At 41.1% G+C, this 22,787-nt stretch overlaps 2 protein-coding genes across 3 annotated transcripts in view; both read right to left on the bottom strand.

Annotated features, from left to right (window-relative positions):
- On the bottom strand, positions 1-3,830 carry ltc4s (leukotriene C4 synthase). Its single transcript, XM_084353352.1, has 5 exons — positions 3,758-3,830; positions 3,242-3,341; positions 1,691-1,761; positions 1,516-1,597; positions 1-620 (listed from the first exon to the last, which is right to left on the bottom strand). The coding sequence occupies exons 1-5, from the start codon at positions 3,819-3,821 to the stop codon at positions 479-481; spliced, it is 459 nt and encodes a 152-aa protein (XP_084209478.1). The 5' UTR covers positions 3,822-3,830; the 3' UTR covers positions 1-478.
- Positions 3,831-5,242: 1,412 nt separating this feature from the next.
- maml1 (mastermind-like transcriptional coactivator 1) overlaps positions 5,243-22,787 on the bottom strand; it is a 29,393-nt gene continuing 11,848 nt past the window's right edge. For both annotated transcript variants that reach the window (XM_084353348.1, XM_084353347.1), the window contains exons 3-6: positions 18,623-19,987; positions 13,624-13,881; positions 12,209-12,338; positions 5,243-9,937 (exon numbers count right to left, since the gene is read on the bottom strand). In XM_084353348.1, the coding sequence (XP_084209474.1) occupies positions 8,862-9,937; positions 12,209-12,338; positions 13,624-13,881; positions 18,623-19,987 (2,829 nt within the window). In that variant the 3' untranslated portion in view covers positions 5,243-8,861. The remainder of the gene's footprint in view (positions 9,938-12,208; positions 12,339-13,623; positions 13,882-18,622; positions 19,988-22,787) is intronic.

Below are 22,787 nucleotides of genomic sequence, written 5' to 3' on the forward strand. Positions count from 1 at the left end.
AAATACATTACAGAGAATATTTCAATAAGACGGGACGAAGCAGAAACAGTTTTTATAAAGGTGAACACAAACATATCACAGACAGGATGGACATGTCGTCATATCCAGGAGATAAACAGGAGAAGTACATCTATAGAGACAAAGTCTGAACCAGAATGTGTCTGTTTCATGTGACAACTCATGTATGAATCTTTATTTGTGTGTCTTCAAAATGTTAAAGCTAAAAATAAAATAAAATACAGAAATAAATAAATAAATAAAAAGAGGGACAACAATGAGATTCATTATAAAACCACATAAATAAAAGATTTGGGATCAGAAAACTTGTTAATTAAGACGTCCTCATTCATGTCTCATTAAACAGTCAAACCTGAAGGTTCATTTCCTGCGATGACATCATGATGTTAGTGTCACTGGTGAAGTCTGATTGTCTCCCGACTTCTGACCTTTGACCCATGAAACCCATCAGTCTCCTTCTTCAGACCGGACTGAGGGCAGAGCAGAGCTCCTGCAGCAGGTCCACGTTCAGGTAAACTCTGCAGAACGTGAGGAAGATGCCGAGAGACGAGAACCCGATCAGAACCCACAGAACCTGAGCGCTGAAGTAGAGCGGAGCCAGACTGCAGACAGAAAACGATCAATTAATCACAGTTCACAGGCTCCACTATTTAATTATAGAGACAGGAATCTGACATTTAAAACAGATTCTCCACATTAGATCATCTGAAACACTTTTATAAGATCGGCTGTTTGTTCTTTACAGTCAACTAGCACATGATCTCAAGACATGGAAACACCCTGAGGTCACTTCAACAGATGATTTAACTGCGATTCAGCGACTTTACATCAATATTATATCATTATTTACCACAGTTATTATTTAGGCTGAAGGAATACCTGCAGACACGACTCTGGGCTGAGAATACCTTCAAACATCATTATTTAAACAGCTAATTGTTCCTCTTTTCACTGGCTGTAATTGTTGACTTCCATGTTTTCTATTTTTCGTGTGATACCCACTGAGCCTGTTTTTCATCGGGTTCAGGACATTTGCAGGTTTTGATGTCCTGGTTTGTTGCAGTCAGCTTTAGGATTTCACAAGATTCCATGAATTTAATCAAAGTATTTAGGTGAATTTTTCTTACAAAAGTTCTGAATCTTACATCAACGCTTCATTTTCTATCACACTTGGGCTGAAAGATGTGCCTGCAGACATGACTCAGGGCTGAGAGTATCATTAACAATCATTTATTTTTCCTTCTTTTCACTGGCTGTAATTGTTGACTTCCATGTTTTCTGTCTTTGTGTGATACCTATTTAGCCAGTTTTTCATTGGTGCTGTGAATTTAATTGACGGTTTTACATGAATTTTCCCTATAAAGTCGCTGACATGAAGTGGGAAAAGTTCTGAATTCTGGGTGAGTTCTGCAGCCAAACCTGGGCCCTTGTAAATACTATCTGTTAACTTTAAATTTAAACCACACAGACAGACAGACGGGTGCTGTTGCTTCCTACCGTCCTTGTGCCGACTGTGAATATCCATGAAAGTATCGGAAGCGTCCGTATAAATAGAGCAGCCCGCAGACTGCAGACAGACCTGAAACAAACAAACATTGACTGAGATAAGATTAGATAAGATAAAGACTCAGAACTGTGACTCAGAGTCAGTCAGCTGTTTGTGTCTGATCACCTTGACTGAAGAAGACTCCAGACGTCCACAGGACGATGATGAAGATCGGGAAATACTCAGAACAGTTGGCTCTGAACACGACCAAGATATTAAAGAATTATGATCATATCTCAAGTGGTGGAGGAAGTATTTAGATCATTATCTTCAGTAAAGTACCAGTACTACGTACCAGTACTACCATGTAAAAATACTCTGTTACAAGTAAAAGTCGTGCAGGAGAAATAACAAAATAAAAGCACAGAAAGTTTAACAGCAAAATGTCCTTTAAGTATTGAAGTATAAATAAAAGATACTTTATTCTTTATGAAATGAATCAGAATACATTTATTATTAAATATCACAGTGAGGAGAGTTTGGAATCCAACCAGACTTCAGTCAGTTTTTACCAAATTTAACCAGTAACCAGTTTAATCAGTCAGTCTAATCTCATTTTTCCCAGCATGCCCTCTGACTGTGTCTCAGATCTGATTTCTGTCTTTTTAAGTTTTTTAAGTGCTGGAATAAAAATCACAATTTGAAAATCCACATTTTAGAGACGACTGATTGAACTCTTTAGAGCAGCTTGCGTCTATGAAAATGATGTCAAGTGCTGTTTTCATTTTCTTTTTCAAATTGTTATAAAAAATTGTCTTTTCATTTTTATCTCATCAGAAGAAAGTGCTGACACATAAATGTGAAACACCGGCGGAGAAACTGTGTCGCTTATCTCATCTGAACATCGTCCACTTTGAGCCGGTCGAGTCTCTGAGAACAAAATGTGAGAAGCTGTTTTCACTTTTATTTTCAAACTGTAAGAAATTTGCATTTTCATTTTATGACTTAAACAATGTCTCCTCAAAGGGAGATTAGGCTCCATTGTTTACGCTGCATTCAAATTCTGTCCCTAAAGAGCGTGAGGACATGAGACTAGATGCAATAATGAGGACACTGCTTTGTTTATCTCATTTGAATACTGTCGACCGCACACAGCGGGGTCACTCTCTGAAATGAAACGTCGAACAACTTTTTACATTTTCACTTTAGTATCACCACAGATTCAAGTGTGAAAATGAAAATGCTAATTGGATTATTGCATTTTCATTTTTTCTCAAATACACATGTTGAATTAGATTTTCATTTTCCAAGATTACATTTTCAGTCTCTCACAGGCTTCCATAAAACTCCAGCTGCTGACATCAGGTGAGGCTCTAAATAAACCTCGCGGTGAGAAGATTTTGTCAACAAATGATTAGTTTAATGTTATTTTAATCATTTTGTTGTTTTAACTGTTCTGAGACTAAATAAGAAACTATAACATGAGACTGTCAGAAGTTTAAAAAGGGAGTTTGTTGTCTTGTTCTGACACCAGAGGTCTCCAAACCTTTCTGTCTGTTCTTATGGCCTCAAAATATCAAAATAAAAGTTATCATTTAAAGCTTTTAATGTTATAATTGAGTCTTGGACAGAACTTGGACTAAACACCCAAAACATTTCATTATTTGCAGCTCTAGTTTAGACTGTTTTTATTCTTTTAATTACTGGAGAAAAACAAATCATTCTGATTAAACTGACTGAGCTCTGAAGACTCTTTCAAACTCCGGTGATCCAGAGGTGGCGGGTGGGGACACAGAGTACTTCCTCCGGGCGTAGATCACCTGCAGAGAGAAATAGGCTGCGCGCACACACACACACACACACACACACACACACACACACACATAAATATGAATATAAGTGTAACACTGATCAAAGTTCACACTGTGTTTGAAGCAAATGCAAAGTTGATTCATAAAAAGAAGTCAGTGTAAATAATCAAACATGAGCGTGGAGCAGACCAGCTGATTATTACGGGAATTTTACAAGATTAAACTGTAAAATAACAAAGTAAAAACATGAAAATACATTTTCACAAGTAAAAACATCTAAAGATGAATTCATCTGCTCTCACAATCATTTTAATGTTGTCTATATAAACCTCACAGTGAGGATCCAACCAGACTTCAGTCATTATTCATTCATTCATTCATTATTAATTTAACCACCTCACTCAGGATCCTCTCGGATTTCCCAGCATGCCCCTCTTCTTACCTTGCTCCAGGACGCCGAGCACGGTCACAGCGGCGAGGACGACCGTCTCCTCCATCATGATCATCGGGTGAGACGGAAAACACACCTGAGCACTGACACTGTCAGGAAATACTGACAGGTAACACAGACAGAGAGAGAGAGAGAGAGAGAGAGGGAGAGAGCACACCTGCAGGGGGCGGGGCCAAAACACACGCACAGGTAACCAGGTTAATGAGTAACCAGCCGTCTCCAACAGCTGGATGAGTCTGGATTATATTTTCTGTACTCATAAAAATCACGTTGACTTTAAGAATCTTTAATTAAATGTTAATTTTCTGTTACCTAAAGCGTCAGATTTAAATTAAATTACTCTTTTGATGCAGATTCATACATTAACTTATTCAGTTATCAAATAGTCTAGACAAAAAATAGACAAAATTATATTCAACATTTATATTTAATTCAAGTATTACACATAAAAGTAATGAAATCTAATCTGGTTATTCTTTCTCCTGTAATAAATGACACTCCTGGTTATTTAATTTATTCATAACACGATAGAAACACTTTGCATTAATTAATCTTTATAGTGAACTTGTGGAAAAGAATAAGATGGAAAATTTACATTTAATTAAAAATTCTTAAAGTTGATGTTTTAGTTCAATCATTTTCTTTGAGTCTTTTACAGTTCATGAATGTTGAATCAAAGATCCTAACTCTACTTTTATTGAACTCTTTCACTTGTGTTGTTTGAACCATTTGTATCAATGAATTTATGCTTTAAGTCCTAAAATACCTTTAAAGATATTTTATGCTTCGATGATACTTCTTTGGAAATGATAAAGGTGTTAACGAGTAGTAAAACTGCCTTGTTAAGAGTCCTGAAGATGTAACAGTATCCAGTGTTGACAAGAAAGAAGAAAAGATTTGATAAAAATCACTTTATATTATAGCTCCTTCAATCAAGTGAGTTAATAGTTTATAAAAACTCTTATAAGCCATGTTTAAAGATTCAGCAGCAGAAAACAGCAGTTACGTTGTAATTAGTGCATCGTTTACAGCTAATAAATACATAGTTTTTATCTTATTAAAGCAACAATAAAGTTCAGTAAATGTTTAACAATTACAATAAGTTAAACTCAATAAATGTGTTTATAATGCTGTTATGAACTTTAAGAAACTCATTAAGCTTTTATTGAAGTTCTTAAGTGTAAACGTGTTAATCTAGTATAAAAGCATAAATCTAATAGTTTAAGGACTTTATTACATATTAACTAACACTTGCTACAAGGACTTTAATGTGAGGTGTTACTGAATAATTCTCCTCTTGTGATTGATTTAGTTATTAAGTTTTGGCCTGAACAAGAATCACACAATACATTTACAGTATATGATGTGTAAAACATTTTCTCTGCTCTTCTCCGTCAGTTTAATCTCGTTTTTAACAGAAATGTTTCATCATGTCAGAGAAAACGACACACAACAGACACACGCGGACAACAAACGTGTTTCTAAAGAACTATATTTACATAATACTCTTGTTTTACAGAGAACCATATCAAAAGTATAAAATACTTACAAAAAATCCGCTGCAATATATAAAAATAACATCTATCTTCTCCAGATCATTAGGAAAGGCATACATACAAAAAATATATTTATAGACATTTACAACAGTTTAACCCAGAAAACCCCGAGAGGCCGAGCCGCGCTGCAGGCTGAAGGTCCGTCAGGACAGAACACGAAACAGCCCCCAAATTACATCACAAATAAAATACACAACAAACAGTACAGTAGATAGAACGACCGGGTCACAGATCCGCCTTACAACAGGACCACCGGGTCACAGATCCGCCTCACAACAGGACCACCGGGTCACAGATCCGCCTCACAACAGGACCACCGGGTCACAGATCCGCCTTTAATGCTGCAGACTGTCATCGGTCACACAGGTGAGTTACAGGTGAAACAGAGCAGACGTGGACTTTAAGGATCGACATGTTGAGAACTTGAAACTTCAGTGTTTAAACATCATCTGATCTGACACAATGTAGTTTGAAAGGAACAGTTCACCCAGACAGCATGCTAACACTGTTAGCTCAGCAGCTCCAGTGAAGACTTCATCTTAATAAAGGTGTAAATATGGTCTCCTCAGATCAGGTTGTGATCTCTTCTCTCCTGCAGACTGTGATCACAGCAGACGAGCTGTATGGGGACATCTGATGTTTTAAATCAAGTCTCCAGCTACTTCAGTTGTTTAGCAGAATGCTGCAACTCTGTTTTACTGTGAAGCTCCAGAAATGTTTGGTGGACTACGAGACTTCACCTGACTTTATATCATCAGGAGGAGGAGATGATGACTGAGTTTTACTGTTTGGGTGAACTGTTCCTTTAAATCTGTATCATCTGCTGTCGTATCAGGAAACACAAGGACAGTTTGAATCAGGGAAACTTTTTAGGAGCTAAAACGCTGCCTATCAAACTTGTTTTATCTTCATGAGATGGAGAACTTTGAATTAAACTGCAGTCAAAGATTTAAACTGATCATCAGTGACATTTTTGCCTGAACTCAGACTCCCAGGCTGACCAACCCTCTGCCCTCCTCACTGCATCTGTTAATATCAGTGACAGTCTGTAAAACAAAACCAGAAATTTTGGACAGTTTAAATGTGTCAACGTGTCTGCAAACGTCCGACTCAGGACCTTCACTGTTAGCTTCAACATCTGTGGAGGCAGGGTTCAGCTGGAGGAGCTGCTCCACCTAGGAGATTTTTTTCAGGGCAAAGAAAAGTTTCATGACAAGTGATTAAACGCTCCCAGCTGGGAATTCAGTTTTCCATTTTGTTTGGAAACTCAGCGTGAACACATACGACAGTGTGCTTTTGAAACAAAAACTAAAACTTTATGAACTTTGATCACTTGTGTGTTTCCTGCTGCTGTTCTGCATTTAGATTAAATCTACAGGGAGATGACGACTCGTAACAATGTCACAAAAACTTAAATATTGTGGAGAACTGTGTCGGCGGAGAAGAAGAGTTTAATGCTTCGTCCGCTACTCGATGTGTTGAGTCAGAGGAGAGGAAAATTCAGGAACTTTAATTTTAATGATGCAGCACAGAGACCGAAGCATCGACTCTGTGGCCTCGTGTCGGTGCAGCAGGAGGAAGTGGAGCTCGGTCTCAGTTCAGTGAGACAACAATTACATTTTAACATTTGCTGGTCAGTGTGCATGTTTTACTGTCACTTCTTACGCTGAGGACGATGAGGCTGAAGGTAATGACAGGATGGGAGGATGATTCAGTCTGGTCAACGGGAGGGAAATCTGCACTGACTTGTTGGTGTTTATTTAAATACAGATGTTGTGGAAGAGTGGAATTATAGTTAATACTTGACTACGACTCTAAACAAATCACTTGCCATGACTGCAGATCATTTCCTAAACAAAGTGTTGCAGGTATTGTTTTAGATATCTAAATATTTGTCCTCCCAGCAGCTGATATTTCCGTACAGTATGAAAATCAGCTGTGGATCCGCCGTCACATCTGCTTTTAATTTCATCACAGTTACATGTCACGGTGAAGTTTCACCAATATAACAGAAAACTGTGATGAATCTATAAAACTAAAAACAATGATGTGAAAGTTGATTTTTAAAATGAATTAAATGTTTGTAAGAGTGATGAAAACTGTAAAACGTGCAAAAAACCCAGAATGCTTCTTTAAATTGACTTGGTATGTTTTCTTTCAGACTGATTTCATTTTGATCAAGTTCAGGCTGCAAAAGCTTTGCTCAAACTACGACCGGTTGCCGCTGACAGTCTGTAGGTGGCGCTGTGGGCGGCTGCAGTGGTTTAACACTGAGCTGAGGGTTCAGTAGTCTCAATACGACTCGTCTGTTCAGTCTCCAGTCATCAACAAACACTGAAGTGAGTAACTGGATCAATACTCTGATCGTCTGCAGACGAGTCGCTCAGTTACAGATTTACACACCTGAAGAACAAAAACTCAAGTAACAGATATATTAACTCAAACATCCTGTTAACACATGACGACCACACTGACACGCTCACTGTGGAATGATGGCGACATTGTGGGCTTTATAAATAAAATTCACTTGAAATTAAACAGAACAGAAACAAAACTCCACCTGTTGTCGTGTTGATGCTGTAGACACAGTTCAGCTTGGAAAATGAAAAATAAAATGAAAAAAATCTTATTTTTTGCTGATTATTTCATTCTGAAGTTGCAATTTGATACAAAAATTTAGAGCACGACACGACAGAAGCTCATCAACCATCATAAAGGTTTTCATACTGAGGCTTTTATCTCACTGTATAATGGTTTTTTTTTTGTCTGTAGATGTTTCGGGATATTGTGCTCAATGTGCTCAAACAATGAAGTTTGATGAATATTTCACATTAATGTGTTTTTAAAGTCACACAAATTAATATTTAAAATGTGAAATCTACGTCATAATAGATTTAAATATAGTATCAAATTCCATCACTTTTTCTTTTTAGTCCAAAACATACTTATAGTATAGGAAGCAGGTAGATGTAGCTCAGCTATCACAGATCTAAAAACTGATATTTTCCAGAGGGAGAATTAAAGACTTTAAGTTCTGTTCTACCAGGTGTGTAATTCTGCTGTGAGCAAGTCATCGTTAAATTTTTTTGAATGAAGTCTGGTGCTGAAACACATCAGGGCTCATCTGTGACTCGACTGGTGTCATTTAAAATCCTCCATCTGCTGATCTGAAGATCTCTACCAGCTGATCTCTGACATGATGTCGGTGACTCTGAGCTGACTGAGGGAACTGAACTGATCTGATGAAAACCAAACCTCCTGTTTCTACTCTGATGAAATGAGATTCAGTCTCATCTCATCAGAACAGGACACACAGCCTTCACCAGCCAATCAGCTGTCAGATCTCAGAGACAGGTGGAGGATGCAGACTGACGTTCACCATCAGCTAGCTGTGAGGCTAATACTAACACTGACCTCCTTCAGTGTTACTGTCAGTCCGTATTTAAACATGGCGGCTGCGGCTCGTCCTCCGGGTACAGCAGTGCGGCCTCTCAGCTGAGCAGGCTTCAGGTGCTCCAGGTGCACACAGGTGAGTCTGACTAGTGGTGGCTGGCGAGCAGTTCGTCGAGGTCGGCCATCCACTCCTGGGTGCTCTGACCCTTCAGCAGGGAGTCGACAAGCTCGCTCTCTCCGGCGAAGCTGCCTGACGCCACGTTGTATCCGAACGACACCTGCTGCTGCTGCTGATTTGCAGTCCTGCTCACCTGGTAACCTTGGTTACACTGGAGTCCCTGTCGGCTGTTGCCCTGCTGCTGTCCAAACGCCGCCAGGTCGGGCAAGACAGCCTGGTTCTGATTGGCCTGTTGTTGTTGAGTCTGCTGTTGATTGGCCATCGGCTGGCCGAGGCTCTGAGGGTTGGGCTGCGCCCTCTGCTGAGCGGCTGCCATGTTTGTTTGCATCATTTGCTGCCCAGGATTCAGGCCCCCCATTGGACGCCCACTGGGGTTTGCACCAAAGGGTGCAGAGCCGGGCGCCATCTTGGGAATGCGCGTCTGCTGCTGCAGGTGGAAGCTGTTGGCAGCGTTGTTGAAGGCGTTTGGCGGCAGGCCGCTGTTACTGGAGGGCGGCTGGTTGGCCAACTGCTGCTGCCAGGCGGCGCTCTGAGGTCCCTGCATGCTGCCGGGCATGGAGCCGGGAAGGTTGGCTGCCATACTGTTCTGCATGGAGCCTGGCATGCGGGCGGCGGCGGCAGCCAGCTGCTGCTGCTTCAACATGGCGGCGTTGGGCTGCGTCTTCAGGTGCTGCTGCTGAGCCAGGAGGTTCTGTCTGTAGGAGGCGCTCATGGCGCCCAGAGGCTGGCGCTGCAGGCCGGGCTGCTGCGGCGGGTGGGCTGGGTGGGCTGGGTGGTTCGGGTGGCTCGGGTGGCTCGGGTGAAGGTTCATGTTGTTGTAGAGCACCTGCTGCACGTCCACACCAGCCCCGCCCCCTCCGCCCCCGCAGGACGACAGACTGATATCAGCCTGACTCGCTGCAGTGGGCGGAGCTACACCGCCTGCCGGCCCGCCGCCCTGACCCATGTTCATACCCATCATACCTTGGTTCTGAGGGAACATACGCTGGGAGCCAGGGGCGGGGCCTCCCATGGAGCCGACGCTCCCCATTGGCTGAGAGGGAGCTGTGAAGAAAAAACAAAGTGTTTGTAAAGTTGAGACAAAATGTTGCAAATTTAATTTACACAAATGATTATTTTCAATAATGATAGTTTCCAATTCATTATCAATTAATCATTTAAGCTTCAATTAGAAACATGATCAAACAGAATAATCAGTAATCAATAATCAGCCTCTTTAAACTAATAAATCAGGTGAGCAGATGTTGATCAGATCAGATTTATTGAGCAGCAGTTGAATCTGATTAATGATTATTTCACCACTGTGTTGTTATTCAACAGTAATGTTTCAGTTTTAGATTGAACATTAAAGCAGCAGCAGTCTGAGCTGCTGTCAGGACGCTGAGGAACAAACACACAGTTCATCAGAACTGTTCTGTCTCACATTTACCAGTCAAATCAGTGGTGAGCATCATTTACACATCGACACACAGAGGAATGTTTGTCCAACAACAACCTGACCAACAAGTGTCTGATGAACCAGCTCACATCCAACTGAGTTGTGACAAACAGCAGAGACGAGTCCTGCTGTGAAATTACTTTATTTCACGAACAGCAGCTCAGCTGGTCGACTGACTATCGCTTATGTTTTGTAAATATAAATGTACAACCCTGATTGTTTATTACTGAATCTACTAGTGTTTGAGTCATGAGTCCTCACTTGTTTTGTTATTGTATGAACTGTATTGTTGTTTAATTCATCTGTAGTTTCTCCTGTTTTTAAGTCTTTGTGAAGCATTTTGTAACTTGTTTTTGAAAAGTGCCACAAGAATATAGTATATAAATAAGTTATTAGTATCGTTAAGTGTCATAGAAGTATTGTATCAGTCACAGCACATGATGTTAAAATCTGATTTTAAATTAAATCTATTTATCAGCGACTTGCTTCACACAAGCTACACAATGAAATCCAGAGATTCTCCCAACATGTCATCAGCTTTTATCATCTCAAAAGGCAGAATGACCTTTATTTTGAAAGGTAACAAGGGTTGGAGTGATGCTCAGCTCCCACAAGAAGGGATCTGAACTCCTATGACAGCAGTTAAACAACGCATCTGTTGGGTCATTAATACCAACAACCATTGCTGTCATCACAAATAATCAATTTTTTAATGTAATGAGTTTTATTTATGTTAATGATAAAAATAAACTACAAGAAACATGTTTTTCCCAAAGAACCAAACCACCACACACTTCAGAGGATGTTATGGAAGAACTTTTCTGACAGTTAAAGACAAAATGATACAACCAAGGAGGTTGTACATTAACAAAATTCTCAATACAATTTAAGTGAGAAAAAAAAAGACAAAACGTTGACAAAATGTTTTGCCTTGATTAAAAAATATATTTATATATATTTCCACAGTAAAACATAATTATGAGATGAAAGCTTGTGAGAATAACAGTCATAATCATTTATAAATTATAACTTTTTATCTCATGACTATTTTTTCATCAAGCTTAGCTTTCATTTTTTTCCCTTTAACTGGCAGAAATGGGCTTCCACGAGTCTCTCTCCCTCTTTCTCTTCTTTCTTGCTTATCTATTTATCTCTGCCCATAACGTCAGTTATTCTAGAGACCTCCACAAAGCTAGGATTATAATTTGAACTCTGAAGGTAACGAACATTCAAACATGTAGCTACAACCTGGCTGTGATGTGAGCAACAGAAAGTTTTAATTACCACATCAGTATCTTGGCAGCTTGTGTATTAATCCATGTTGTTGAGTGTGTGGATGTAATATTTAACTGATGGTCATCTTTAAAGAATGAGGCTTCTGTTATATCACAGCTTTAACACACGGATTGGATGATTTCTATCAGTGGCTGCAGAATAAATTCCTCCTGTCGCTGTTTGTCTGTGAACCTCTGAGCTGACTGATCTGTGCCATCACTGAGGAAGCTCAGAGCTCAGTGAGTGTACGGACGTCTCAGTGTTTGGTCTGAAATATAACCAACAGTGATTTTCTTCTTAAAAACACCGGTGGGACAGGTTTGCTTGTGTGGAGCGAGAAAATGAGCCCGTTTAGATCAAAAAAAGTCTGAAACAATTAGCAGAAATAAACACAAAATGTAAAATCAAACCACTGAACTGAGGAATATTGAATATTTTGTCCGTCCTCAGTGTGAGTTTGTCATCTGTATCATTTGACCTCTGACCCGGATGTTCAACCTGCAGTCTGATGGTCATAACCCTGATGAATAATGAATCACTGATGTCTGTCCTGCTGTTGTTCTCACTGTGAGCCTCAGACATGTGTATTCCTGTCGTCCTACCTGTAAACTGGTTGACTGGCGGCTGAGGGAAAGGGTTCTGATTGGCCGGTTGTCCCGGCTGGTCCTGGTACTGTGGGGGAGGTCTGGTCAGGTGTCTCTGCAGCTGCTGGTCCTGCTGTCGCTGCTTCTCCTGCAACACACACAAACAAAATCAGATTTAAGTGTAAAAGTAATGTTTAAACACGTGGATATATATTTGCAGGTTAAGATATTCATACCGTGAACAATTGGCGAGCGAAGCAGCTCTACCAGACGCTTTCTTATTATCTGAACAGCATTTGGCTGGTAACTGGTGCTAATTCTAAAGGACGTCTCTCGACTCTGAACTACTTGTTTTTTTGTTTTCTATTGTCTTATGTCATTATGCACCAAAACACTGTGGAAAACTTCTTGTATGTGACACTGACAGGACAATAAACCTGTTTCTGAGTCTGATTCAAAGTCAAGCTGTATTTCCTAAGTGTTTCTAAGACAGATGGGCTGGCAGAAGAAATGACTTAACTTTAAATAAATACAATTAACATTCAGGAAGAAGAATTCAAGCAGCTCTGCAGGAAGAACACTGGGCCTCAAGTAAGTTTAAAGTTGACTGAGAAGGAGCTGAAGGCTTCTCGTTAAAATTACATATTCAGCAGCTGGACACGATATATTTCATCCCTTCTGCTAAAAGCTTCACCATGTAGAGGAGTGAAGTACAGCATCGTCAGGGCTAATATGGGAAAATGGGACTACATTGTGAAACTACAGCAGTCAATCACTGTGGGCTCATTTACAACAAACAGCTCCCTCTAGTGTTGAAACAGACGTGCTCACAGGTTGACACAACGTGTTTCTTACTCTCAGTTCAACTGCAGGTTTGAACATAAACAATCACATCCCTCGGATTCAGAACTGTAATAAAAACAAGATGAAATTGAATCTGATAAATATTATTTATCAGCCACTGGCTTATTTGACTTCACCAGTAAAAAAAGAACCCTTTTACCTGTTTGTTGTTTATGTGCTTTTAGCTGACTCTGCAGTGAGTGAATGTAAAGATACATAAACAATAGAAGATGATGAACTATATGTGGATAAAATGATTTTCTTGTGTGATTATTTAATGCAGTTTATTGGTATGATGTCTTTGGATGTGTATCAAAAGTCAACTAGTTCAGTTTTTAAAGGTGCTCGATAAATAAAGTTTATTCATGTTTTACTAATCATTTCATTCGATAAGATTCAGATACTGTTCACCATTTTGATGTAAACAACAGAAAAGGTTTCAAATATCTTCCTCTCTCATTGAAAATAATCTGATCGCACCGGATAAAAACAAGAGAGCTAAAATCTGGGCTGCAGACGGATCAATCAGTGCTAATCATTAGCCTATCAGCTGTGTTAAAATGTCTGATGGTGTCACTGTTCCACTCTACCTGTTCAGCCATGAGCTGCTGTCTCTGCATGTACTGCTGCTGCTGCTTCTGCTGTTCCAGGATCTGTTGATGCTGCTGCTGCTGTTGTTTAAGCACCGCCACTGCCGCCGCCTGGCTGCTCATGTACGCCCCGTTACCGTGGTTACCTGCCATGGCATTGGCCACCGGCTGGGCCGTCATGGCGTTGTTTCCGGGCGCAGATGTCATAGTGTTGGCGGGGCCCGGGCCATGTGGAGGAGCGGGATACGTGTTCTGGTCCTGGTAGAGAACATAACATTAAAAAAAGATGTAGTTATGAATGTTTCCAGCAGGGGGAGCCGTTTCCAGAGAGAGGTGGTTCAGATTTACACTAAACTTCCTAAACATGAGGAGAAAAACAGGTAAAGGTTTGCAAAAACAGACCAGACACAAACAATTCAAAGACTTTCCAAAGCAGAGTCAAAACCTCTCCAGGACCTGAAACGGGTCCTTGATTTGAAGTTAAAGTCTAGAAACATCAGTTTCAACAAATGTATGTAAATAACTGAAAAAAATACTCTCGATAATTCTGAAAAGGTTCAACATGTTTCCCTCAACTCACCCAAGAAATCTCTGACTGAAGAACCCTTTTGTTTTTCAAAAAGACGATACATCTTTTGTATTGAATCCTGCGCAAAAGCTTCTACTGCATTATATGAATAAACATGAATACAAACATGTTACTAATAATAATGTAAATCAGACTGTATTTAGTAATTCAGGCAGGGATGAGAAATTAGATACTGTAGAGAGAAAAGAAAAAATGAATTAAAATGCTAATCTGAGGTAGCAGAATGTGTAAAATAAAAAAGGCCTTTAATTAGTGTTAACCCAAAGTTTAGTGTTGTTGTTCTTGTATTTAATGTTTTTATGTATTACATTATGGTTTATTTAATCCTAATTCATTTTCTGTACTTTAATTTATCAAATGATATTTGTAAAGGTACTTGACATCTTTGATTTGAAAGTTACAAATAACTTTATTCTTAATATTATCATTTATCATTCAGTCAACATTAAATTGAATCGAATAAAGACCAATGGCTCTAAGAAAAATTCAGGTTGTGGAAGATATAACAAACCAAAGTTTGATATTTTTATTTGATGATATCAGCAAATAATTTTCTGACAATCACCTTCACCACTGAGGAAGACTGAACAAGGGAGTGAGGAAAGGATGGAAGGAGGGACGCAGGAAGGAAGGAAGAGGCTAAAACTGTTTATCAGCTTATACATTTAATCATGTTTATATTTAGTTTAAAAGGCTGCAGTGTTCATCACAAGCTGTGTCCCAATTCAGGGGCTGCATCCTTCAAAGGATGCGGCCTTTGCGGCCCCCAAAGGCGAGTCCTTCGGAGGTACCTTCGAAAGCCGCGTCAACCGTTGTTAAATGGGACGGTCTAGCCTTCGGAGTATTTCCTGGTTGCGTCACCAGATGTTCCCGCCCTTACCCTTACATCACAATATCTGCTGCCCAGGCTCGCGAAAGTGAAAATACGAGTAGAGAGGTTGACTGAAAAAAGTTGGAGGTTTTATCCACCACTTGATGTCGCCATTTTCTTTCTTTCTTTCTTTCTTTGTTTTTGGGACTGAGCAGAGGCGTGCAAAGATTCTTGGGATATGGGAGGCCGTGAAGGAAAGTAGCAGTGCGTCCTCCAAAAAGAGGGAAAAGAAGGCTGCATTTGTGGGCTGCATTTGAAGGAGCCTTCGAATTTGGACAGCCTTCGCACGGCATTATGACGTAATTGGCCTTCAAATGCGCCCTTGGAAGGATGCAGCCCCTGAATTGGGACACAGCCACAGCCTCAATAAGAGGAGTGATGTACAGTTTGTCCTGAGGAGGGCGCTAGAGGAAAGATCATTGGTATAAATCATATTAGTTTAATTAATGTGTTATTATGTATTAATGTCATGTGTTTGACATTTGGCTCTAACCTGCAGTAATACATACATATTTACATATTACATTCAAGATTTGAGAATAAAAGTTTTTTCATTAAAATGTACCTATAGTGTCAAAAAGTAAAAGAACCGGATGGATAAACACGTCCCTTTAAAATCATATAAACATATAACATATTATTTTATAGTTTAATCTGTGACAATTACATGATATCTGTATAAACTTAATCTGAAAAGTAACTTCATCCGTCTGATAAAATTAACTTAAATGTATCAGCTGTATTTGTTGTATTATGATCACCATTATCTAACACCATGACACAAGCTAGTCTTCTGTGGGTACAGCACTTGAGCAAATGTACTTAATTACTTTTCACCCCTGCTGATGTTAGAGTAAGGAAGCCTAGCAGGACAAAAACTACAGAAGTTGGTGTGAGTTTGAGTTTCACTGGTGACAAAGTGCAGCAGGAACAGAGCGTCCCGTCTGCTCAGAGGAAAAATACGAGCAGCTAAATTTAAATACACACAGAGAGAGAATATGAAAGGCTGCTTTGTCATGGCCTCCCTTCACCCCCCTGTGTGAGCCTTAGCAACCAGCTGCCACACACACACACACACACACACACACACACACACACACACACACACTCACACACACACACACACACACACACAGTGGATGTTAGAGCGTGGGGCCCAGAGCAGCTGAACAAAAGGCCTCCCTGCTGCAGGCCGACTTCACCTCCACTCAAACTGCTCCAGACTGGTCTTCATCTGCACCTGTTGGACTCAAACCAGTACAGCCAGCTACACACCAGTCTGACGTGTACTGTGGAGGCCACACAGACAGATTCCTAATGATTTTAACTGATGGTGACTTGTACAATGAAATAAAAATCTAACAGACTGAAGTGTTCCTGTAGCGCCCTCTTCAGGACGAACTTCACATCTCTAACAGAGGCTCAATCATCAGGAAGTACTTTGTCTGAATTTTAGTCTTTGACACAAAAAATCAATTCAGCTTTCTTATTAACTTATCTAAACTGTTTTCAACTGCTACATCAAGTGACTCCTGAACTCATTTTTATTCATTAACTGGTATTTAAACTGTTTACACACCAAATTATATTTTAATTACGGTGCACATACTTGAACTTCAGTGCTGCCACTTCAACTGATATATTGACTTAAAACTGATGTTTCTGATGTTTCACACTTCCAGCTCGATCGATCACATTTCAATTGATTCTTACACTAAAGTAGAGGCTTACATCTCATTTCCACGTAGCTGTGTATGAGAGTCTAATCAAGTCCATTCATTTCTATGGGAACCTCCAAGATCTCTGATGTAGCTGCAAAACTCCTCCTTCCATTTTTTTGTTGTTGTTGTTTTCAGTCAATAATATCCTTGAGTACATTGAAAACTTTTCACTTTTGGATTTCAGTAAGACCTCGTTCACTATGTGCCACAGGAATACGAAAAACAAAAAAACTAGCTTCTCTCTCTCATGTTAGCGGTGGCGTTTATCCATCTGTAAAGACATGCATTTCCTTGCGCTGAACACTAGGGGGCGTAATTCTGTAACCACAGTCAAAACAAAATTGGATGGACACAAGCCATTAGACTTAAACCGAAACTTTTTCCAGCGCGTCAAATTTAAATTACAATTTCAACTTTTTTCATTTATAAAGCTTCAACTTCATAATTCAAACATTGTAATATGTTTGTAAGAAACAACGTGCACCCATCACATCCATTTAGTGTCATTTCTGTGGACACTTTGTGGTTTCTATGTTCCTGGCTCCGGCCCCAATCTTAATCCAGCCTCAAAAGCTGTGATTGACTGAGTTTTTCTTCTGATCTTGTCTGTAGGGGGAGCTATTAGTACTTTATAATGTTAGTCAAAATTGGTTTTGCTCTTCAAAGTTTGTTCTGTTGATGCAGGAGGTAAAGTTAAACACCAAACCAGCAGGTCCACTATCAGAGACAACAGGAGCAAAACAACAGACTGGAGTCAGTAAAAATCCTGACAGACTTTTAAAAAAGTTGTCCTCCATAAATCCCGCCTGCCGTCACTGAATCTACAGCATAAAATCTGAGAAAGTTAACAGACCTCCCTTTCTTTCTTTTGGGTCCAAACTGAATGAGGCAGCAGGACTCTGCTGCTGCAACAGACTCTCATTGTTCAGTCTGTTCATCAGTCCACTACAGCTGTGTGGGAGGTCAGAACTGAGTTTGGGTTCATCTATCAGATAAACATTTAATATTTAAGTGAACCACTAGAAGCTAGTCATGAAGTCTGTTGTACGAAGTAAGAATCTGCAGACCTGCTCTTATTCATTCTGATCTGGGAAATGAAGCAGTATGAAGTGTGTGTGTGTGTGTGTGTGTGTGTGTGTGTGTGTGTGTGTGTGTGTGTTATAGTCCAGGAATGTGCTGTTGGCCTGGTTATGAAAGCAGAGCAGGAACACTCTGATCAGTTTGTACAGCTTGTTATTGTTGTAGTGCTCTGATCAAGGCCCCAGGAAGAACGCCAGTCTTTGAAGCCAGTTTCCATAGTGGCCAAACTGTGTAACTACATCGTCACGTGATGCACTGAGGCCCAAAAATACTTGTTTCCCATAAGCTAACATAGTGAAAGAAGCATTTTTTTTAGGGTCCAATAAAATGTGGAAAGTCCAGAAGAGCCACACGATTAAATTATTCTATCCCAATTCAAGTTAGTCGGGTGCTGAACCAGAAGTCAGTTAAAAAAAAGTGCTTTTTGGTTTTGAAGCAGTGTATGATCTGCAAAGTAACTTAAGTTATTGTAAAACGTAGTGGAAAATATATTTGCCTCCAATTCTTGTTTATATGTCAAGAGGAAGCAGTTACAGTGTCACTGATGACCTTCATGATTGTTTTTAATGTTTGGTGTTTGATGTTCTGGACCCTTAAATAATATACTGGTGACTACAGAGATCTTTCTTTAAATGTCACTGAAATCACACAAGTGTAAAAAAGAAGTTGAGCATCTTCTGTGTTTCTTTGCTGTTGAGCAGGGCAGTTAACAGGGTACATTATTCATGCGTGTCTTACCTGTGTGTGTGGGATGTGCTGGCGGAAGTTCATGCTGTTCTTCTGTTTGATCTGCTGCTGCTGTCGGAGCAGCGTCAGCAGCGCCGCCTTGTTCTGGCTCTGGGTGTTGGGGGGCCGCGGCGGTCCGGGTCCCGCCTCAAAGTGCGACAGAGGTTTGGTGTTGTTGTAGCTCAGCATGGCGGCCGTGGCCTGAGCCCCAGGGGCCGGCGCATGGCTGAGGGGAGGCCCTGAAGTCGGGTGCCCCATCATGTTGGGGTGTCCGGTGGGCCCCTGCATGTAGCTGCCCGCCCCTGCCTTGGGAGACACTTTGTTGGGCTGACTAGGCATCAGCAGCTGTTTCTGCCCGCTGGGGTTGAAGTCCTGGGGGTACAGAGAGGGGCTCGTGGGCTTGTCCATACCAAACGCGCCCCCTAGTGGGCTCTGAGAGGTGTTTGCCATCTGGGGCCAAGGCGGGGGGTGGGCATGGGGCCCCTGGTTGTGGAACTTGGCCCCTGGCTGCGGCTGTTTGTGCTGCATTGTGCCGTGGATATGCTGGGCCCTCTGTTGCTGGGCGGCCAGCTGCTGCAGCTGTTGGGCAGGGGACAGGTCTTTAGGCACCGGGGGACCCGGAGGGAGGTGGTGGTTGGGGGGAGGCTGAAGCTGTCTGGGGGGAGGAGCTGGCTGAGATGGGGGCAGAGCTGGGGATGAGGCAGAGGAGGAGGCGACAGGGGAGCTGGTGGAGTGAGGAGGAGGACCGGAGGAGGTGGACCTGACGTGGGGGGAGCCCGTGCGAGAGTCCTGCTCGAAGGCCACCGACGCTGGGGAGAACTCCGACTTCACGCTGACTAGATCAGGAGGGAGTAGACCCTGAGACGACTGGCCTCCTCCACCTCCTGCTGCTCCTCCTCCCACCGCCCCAGCTCCACCCGGAGTTGGTGCCAGCTCCAGAGAGTCTTTGCGGTCCTCGAAGCCGTCGTTGAGAATGTCCTGGATGTCCTCTATCGCCACAGAGCAGTTTAGCTCCTCCATCAGCTCCGTCCACTCCTGCTCATTCAGGTTCAGGTCAGGGAACAGGCTGTTGTTGCCTCCTCCCGACGGAGGCATGATGGGCAGGATGTCATCGGGCTCCTGCTTCATCTCCTTCCGATGGAAGTCCGAGACCGACTCCCTGCCGCTGTCCGTCGACTCGCCCGCCGGCCTGTGAGTGCCGTTAGAGTTGAGTGCGTCGCTGATGCCCAGCTTGGAGTCCAGTGGGGAGCCGTTGGCGGTGCCGTTGTCCAGACAGGCCTTCTTGTTGGGGGGGAAACCGTCGCTGAAACCGTTGACCTGATCTCTGCCCATCGGAGAACTGGCGCTCTCCAACTTCCTCTTCACCGTCTCCTGCAGCTGGAGAACAAACAAAACAGCATCACAAAAGGATTCAAACCCCAACTCTGCTGAAGTGTCTTTGAGCAACAAACTGACAACCTGACAGTTTTTGGGGCAGCTCCTAAATAACAGTCCAATAATAGATTTCATACAATCATGTTATTAATGAGAAGATGTAAACTTGTTGAGACATATCTAAGCACTGGACGACGACGCATTTTCAAAAATAATAAGCGAACAACTAAATTATACAAGTTAAATATTTACAGATTCTACCTGACATCATTTTGTTGCAAGTTTTTCAAAGTTTATTCTGCTAAATTGCAAAAATAAAATATGTTATTATCCATTAGTGTCTGATTTATGACCCTGGTTAATTCTTCAGACTGCAAATAATGAGCTGCAAATAACAAGTATTTTCATTATCAATGAAGTCTAACTACAACAGTTGCTCCATCGCCTTCAAATGTCTTGTCAGAAAACCCAAAGATGTTTAATTTACAACGATATGAAACAAAGAATAACAGCAAATCCTCACATTTAAGAAGTTAAAACTAGAGGCTGTTTGCCATTTCAGCTCAAATAACGACCAATGATTAATTGATGGCACGTTAATCTGCTTATTTTAGTTCTAAACTGCAAGAAACAATTCCAGTTGTAGTTCACATTGTCTGAATTTAGATACTTACATCATGAAATGAGGTTATTTGAGAATACTGAGTAACAAACACAGCTGTTGAATTATGACAGAATCTCTATTTCAGTGTATGTAGGGGCAGTTTTCAGGCTGTAGGGGGCGCTGCAGCTGAATAGACAGACTATTATCAAGTTGGAGTAAAAACCTTCCTGGCGTCTGTGCTGCAGCCGTTAATAGAATCAGCTGCAGGCGGTCCGGCCGGCTTACATAATGCAGATAACAAAGAGCTTCCTCAGAGCAGGCAGCTCGACCCTCCAACATCTGAGGGGAACATTCACAACTTACTCCACATCAGCTGACCCCACATGGTTTCACTATCACATATTCTCCACACATGCAGTCTCAACCCAAGAAGACTCAACAGGTGGATCCAGGTGACGCTCTCTGTGATGTTTACATTCAGTTTGACCTTTTCCGTCAGTTCACAGCTACATTAACCAGTGTCTAAATGACCACAGTGATCAGATGTCACTTCCTGAACAATATGAAATCAACACGTCCATCACTGGGACAAACAGACACCATGTTTTTACGCAAAGACAGAAAGAAGTTCATGTAGAACATTTGCTGAATTTCCAAGAAGGAACAAATATTGAAGAATTAGTCAGAGACAGCGTTTCACAAAGTTTATGAAGTGTCTCCTAACTCAACTCACTAAACTGAGACATTCTTTAAGGGAGTCTGGGGACTTTCTCCACGGGGACAAAGAAGCAGCCTATATTGGTTACTGTTTAGTGTATTAGTGAAATTAGACATGTTTAGCGTCAATAAAATGTTTCTTCTTTCATAAATTGAGTGTAAATGGTGAAATCAGTGTAAACAGTGTGTTCAAACAGCTGCTAAATGTTGGCAGGAAAGACTTTAGCACTTTAGACACAGAAGCAGACAGGCTGGTACAGCCATGCTGCCACAAACTGACACTTTTTACAAGGAGACAAACAACTTCATGTTTTCATTTAATGCTGAATTTACAAGAAGGAGACAATGACTTAGAATTTGTAAAAAGTTTGTTAAGTTTCTCCTCATGTAACAACGCTTAAAATCAGACGATTTGTTAAGGGTGTCTGGTGATGTTGTGGTTACTGCTCACCACCTCTGAATGTGGTCTGACTGATCGGATCTCAAATGGGGCCATCACACCTGTGCGTCGAGCTGTCCACCTGTAATCGGATCACTCCGGATGGATGTGAATACCAGGTCTGACCCCATTCAGACCTGGTATTTACATCCGTCCGGAGTGATCCGAACACAGCACTGCTAAATGCTAACATCATGGTAACATGATCACAATGCCAAAGCCAACAGGCAAATGTTTAGTAGATATAATGTTTTTCACCATCTTAGTTTTGCATGCAAACATTAGCTAATTAGCAGTAAACAAAGTTCAGCTGCAGCTAATGTGAATGTCTTTAGTTCTGCAGGTAATAAACTACAGTATTGAACACATTAACATGTTGACCTGATGGTGGCACTAGATGAAAAGTATAATTCATATGAAAAATAATTAATCCTGAGGGGAAACACGAATATCTGAACCACATTTCATCACAATCCATCACAGAGTTGTTGACATATTTTAGTCAGAACAAAGTGCTTACTGATAAGTGTGGCTGAAAACTTTTAACAACTGAAACTAATCAAACATCCATATCCGACCAGCTGATTCTAAACTTATTTGATGCATGAAATCAAATTAATAAAGTTCAAATAAAAATAACTGATGGATTAAAATATCAACAACCCTCCTGCCTGTGGAACGGGCCATTACTGTTAAAGAGAATGTGTCCTCAGATAACCAACCTGATTATTACAAGTTAATTAGAATTCAGTCTAAAAACCTGATCAGAGCGTCCTGACGACTCTGAGAAAGACATCAGAGGTGAACAAGACAAAAGTCTGTCCAGGTTTCAGCCTCATGAGCAGAGTGGCGTCACGGTGTGGAGAACCGTGACGTCTTCTACAAAACATGCTGAGAATTTCCTGATCAGCCTCGCTGGTGCCAAAACGGCAGAATCAAAACATTTGGACAGAATAGTTGGCCAGTAGCTCCTCGATTCTGGCCAGTAATTATGGAAGCAGCAAGAAACTGTTTGGATTATAAACTACAGGAAACTTTAACTG

Source organism: Pagrus pagrus, assembly GCF_965226575.1.
Source record: "Pagrus pagrus genome assembly, chromosome: 5".
Taxonomy (NCBI): Eukaryota; Metazoa; Chordata; class Actinopteri; order Spariformes; family Sparidae; genus Pagrus; species Pagrus pagrus.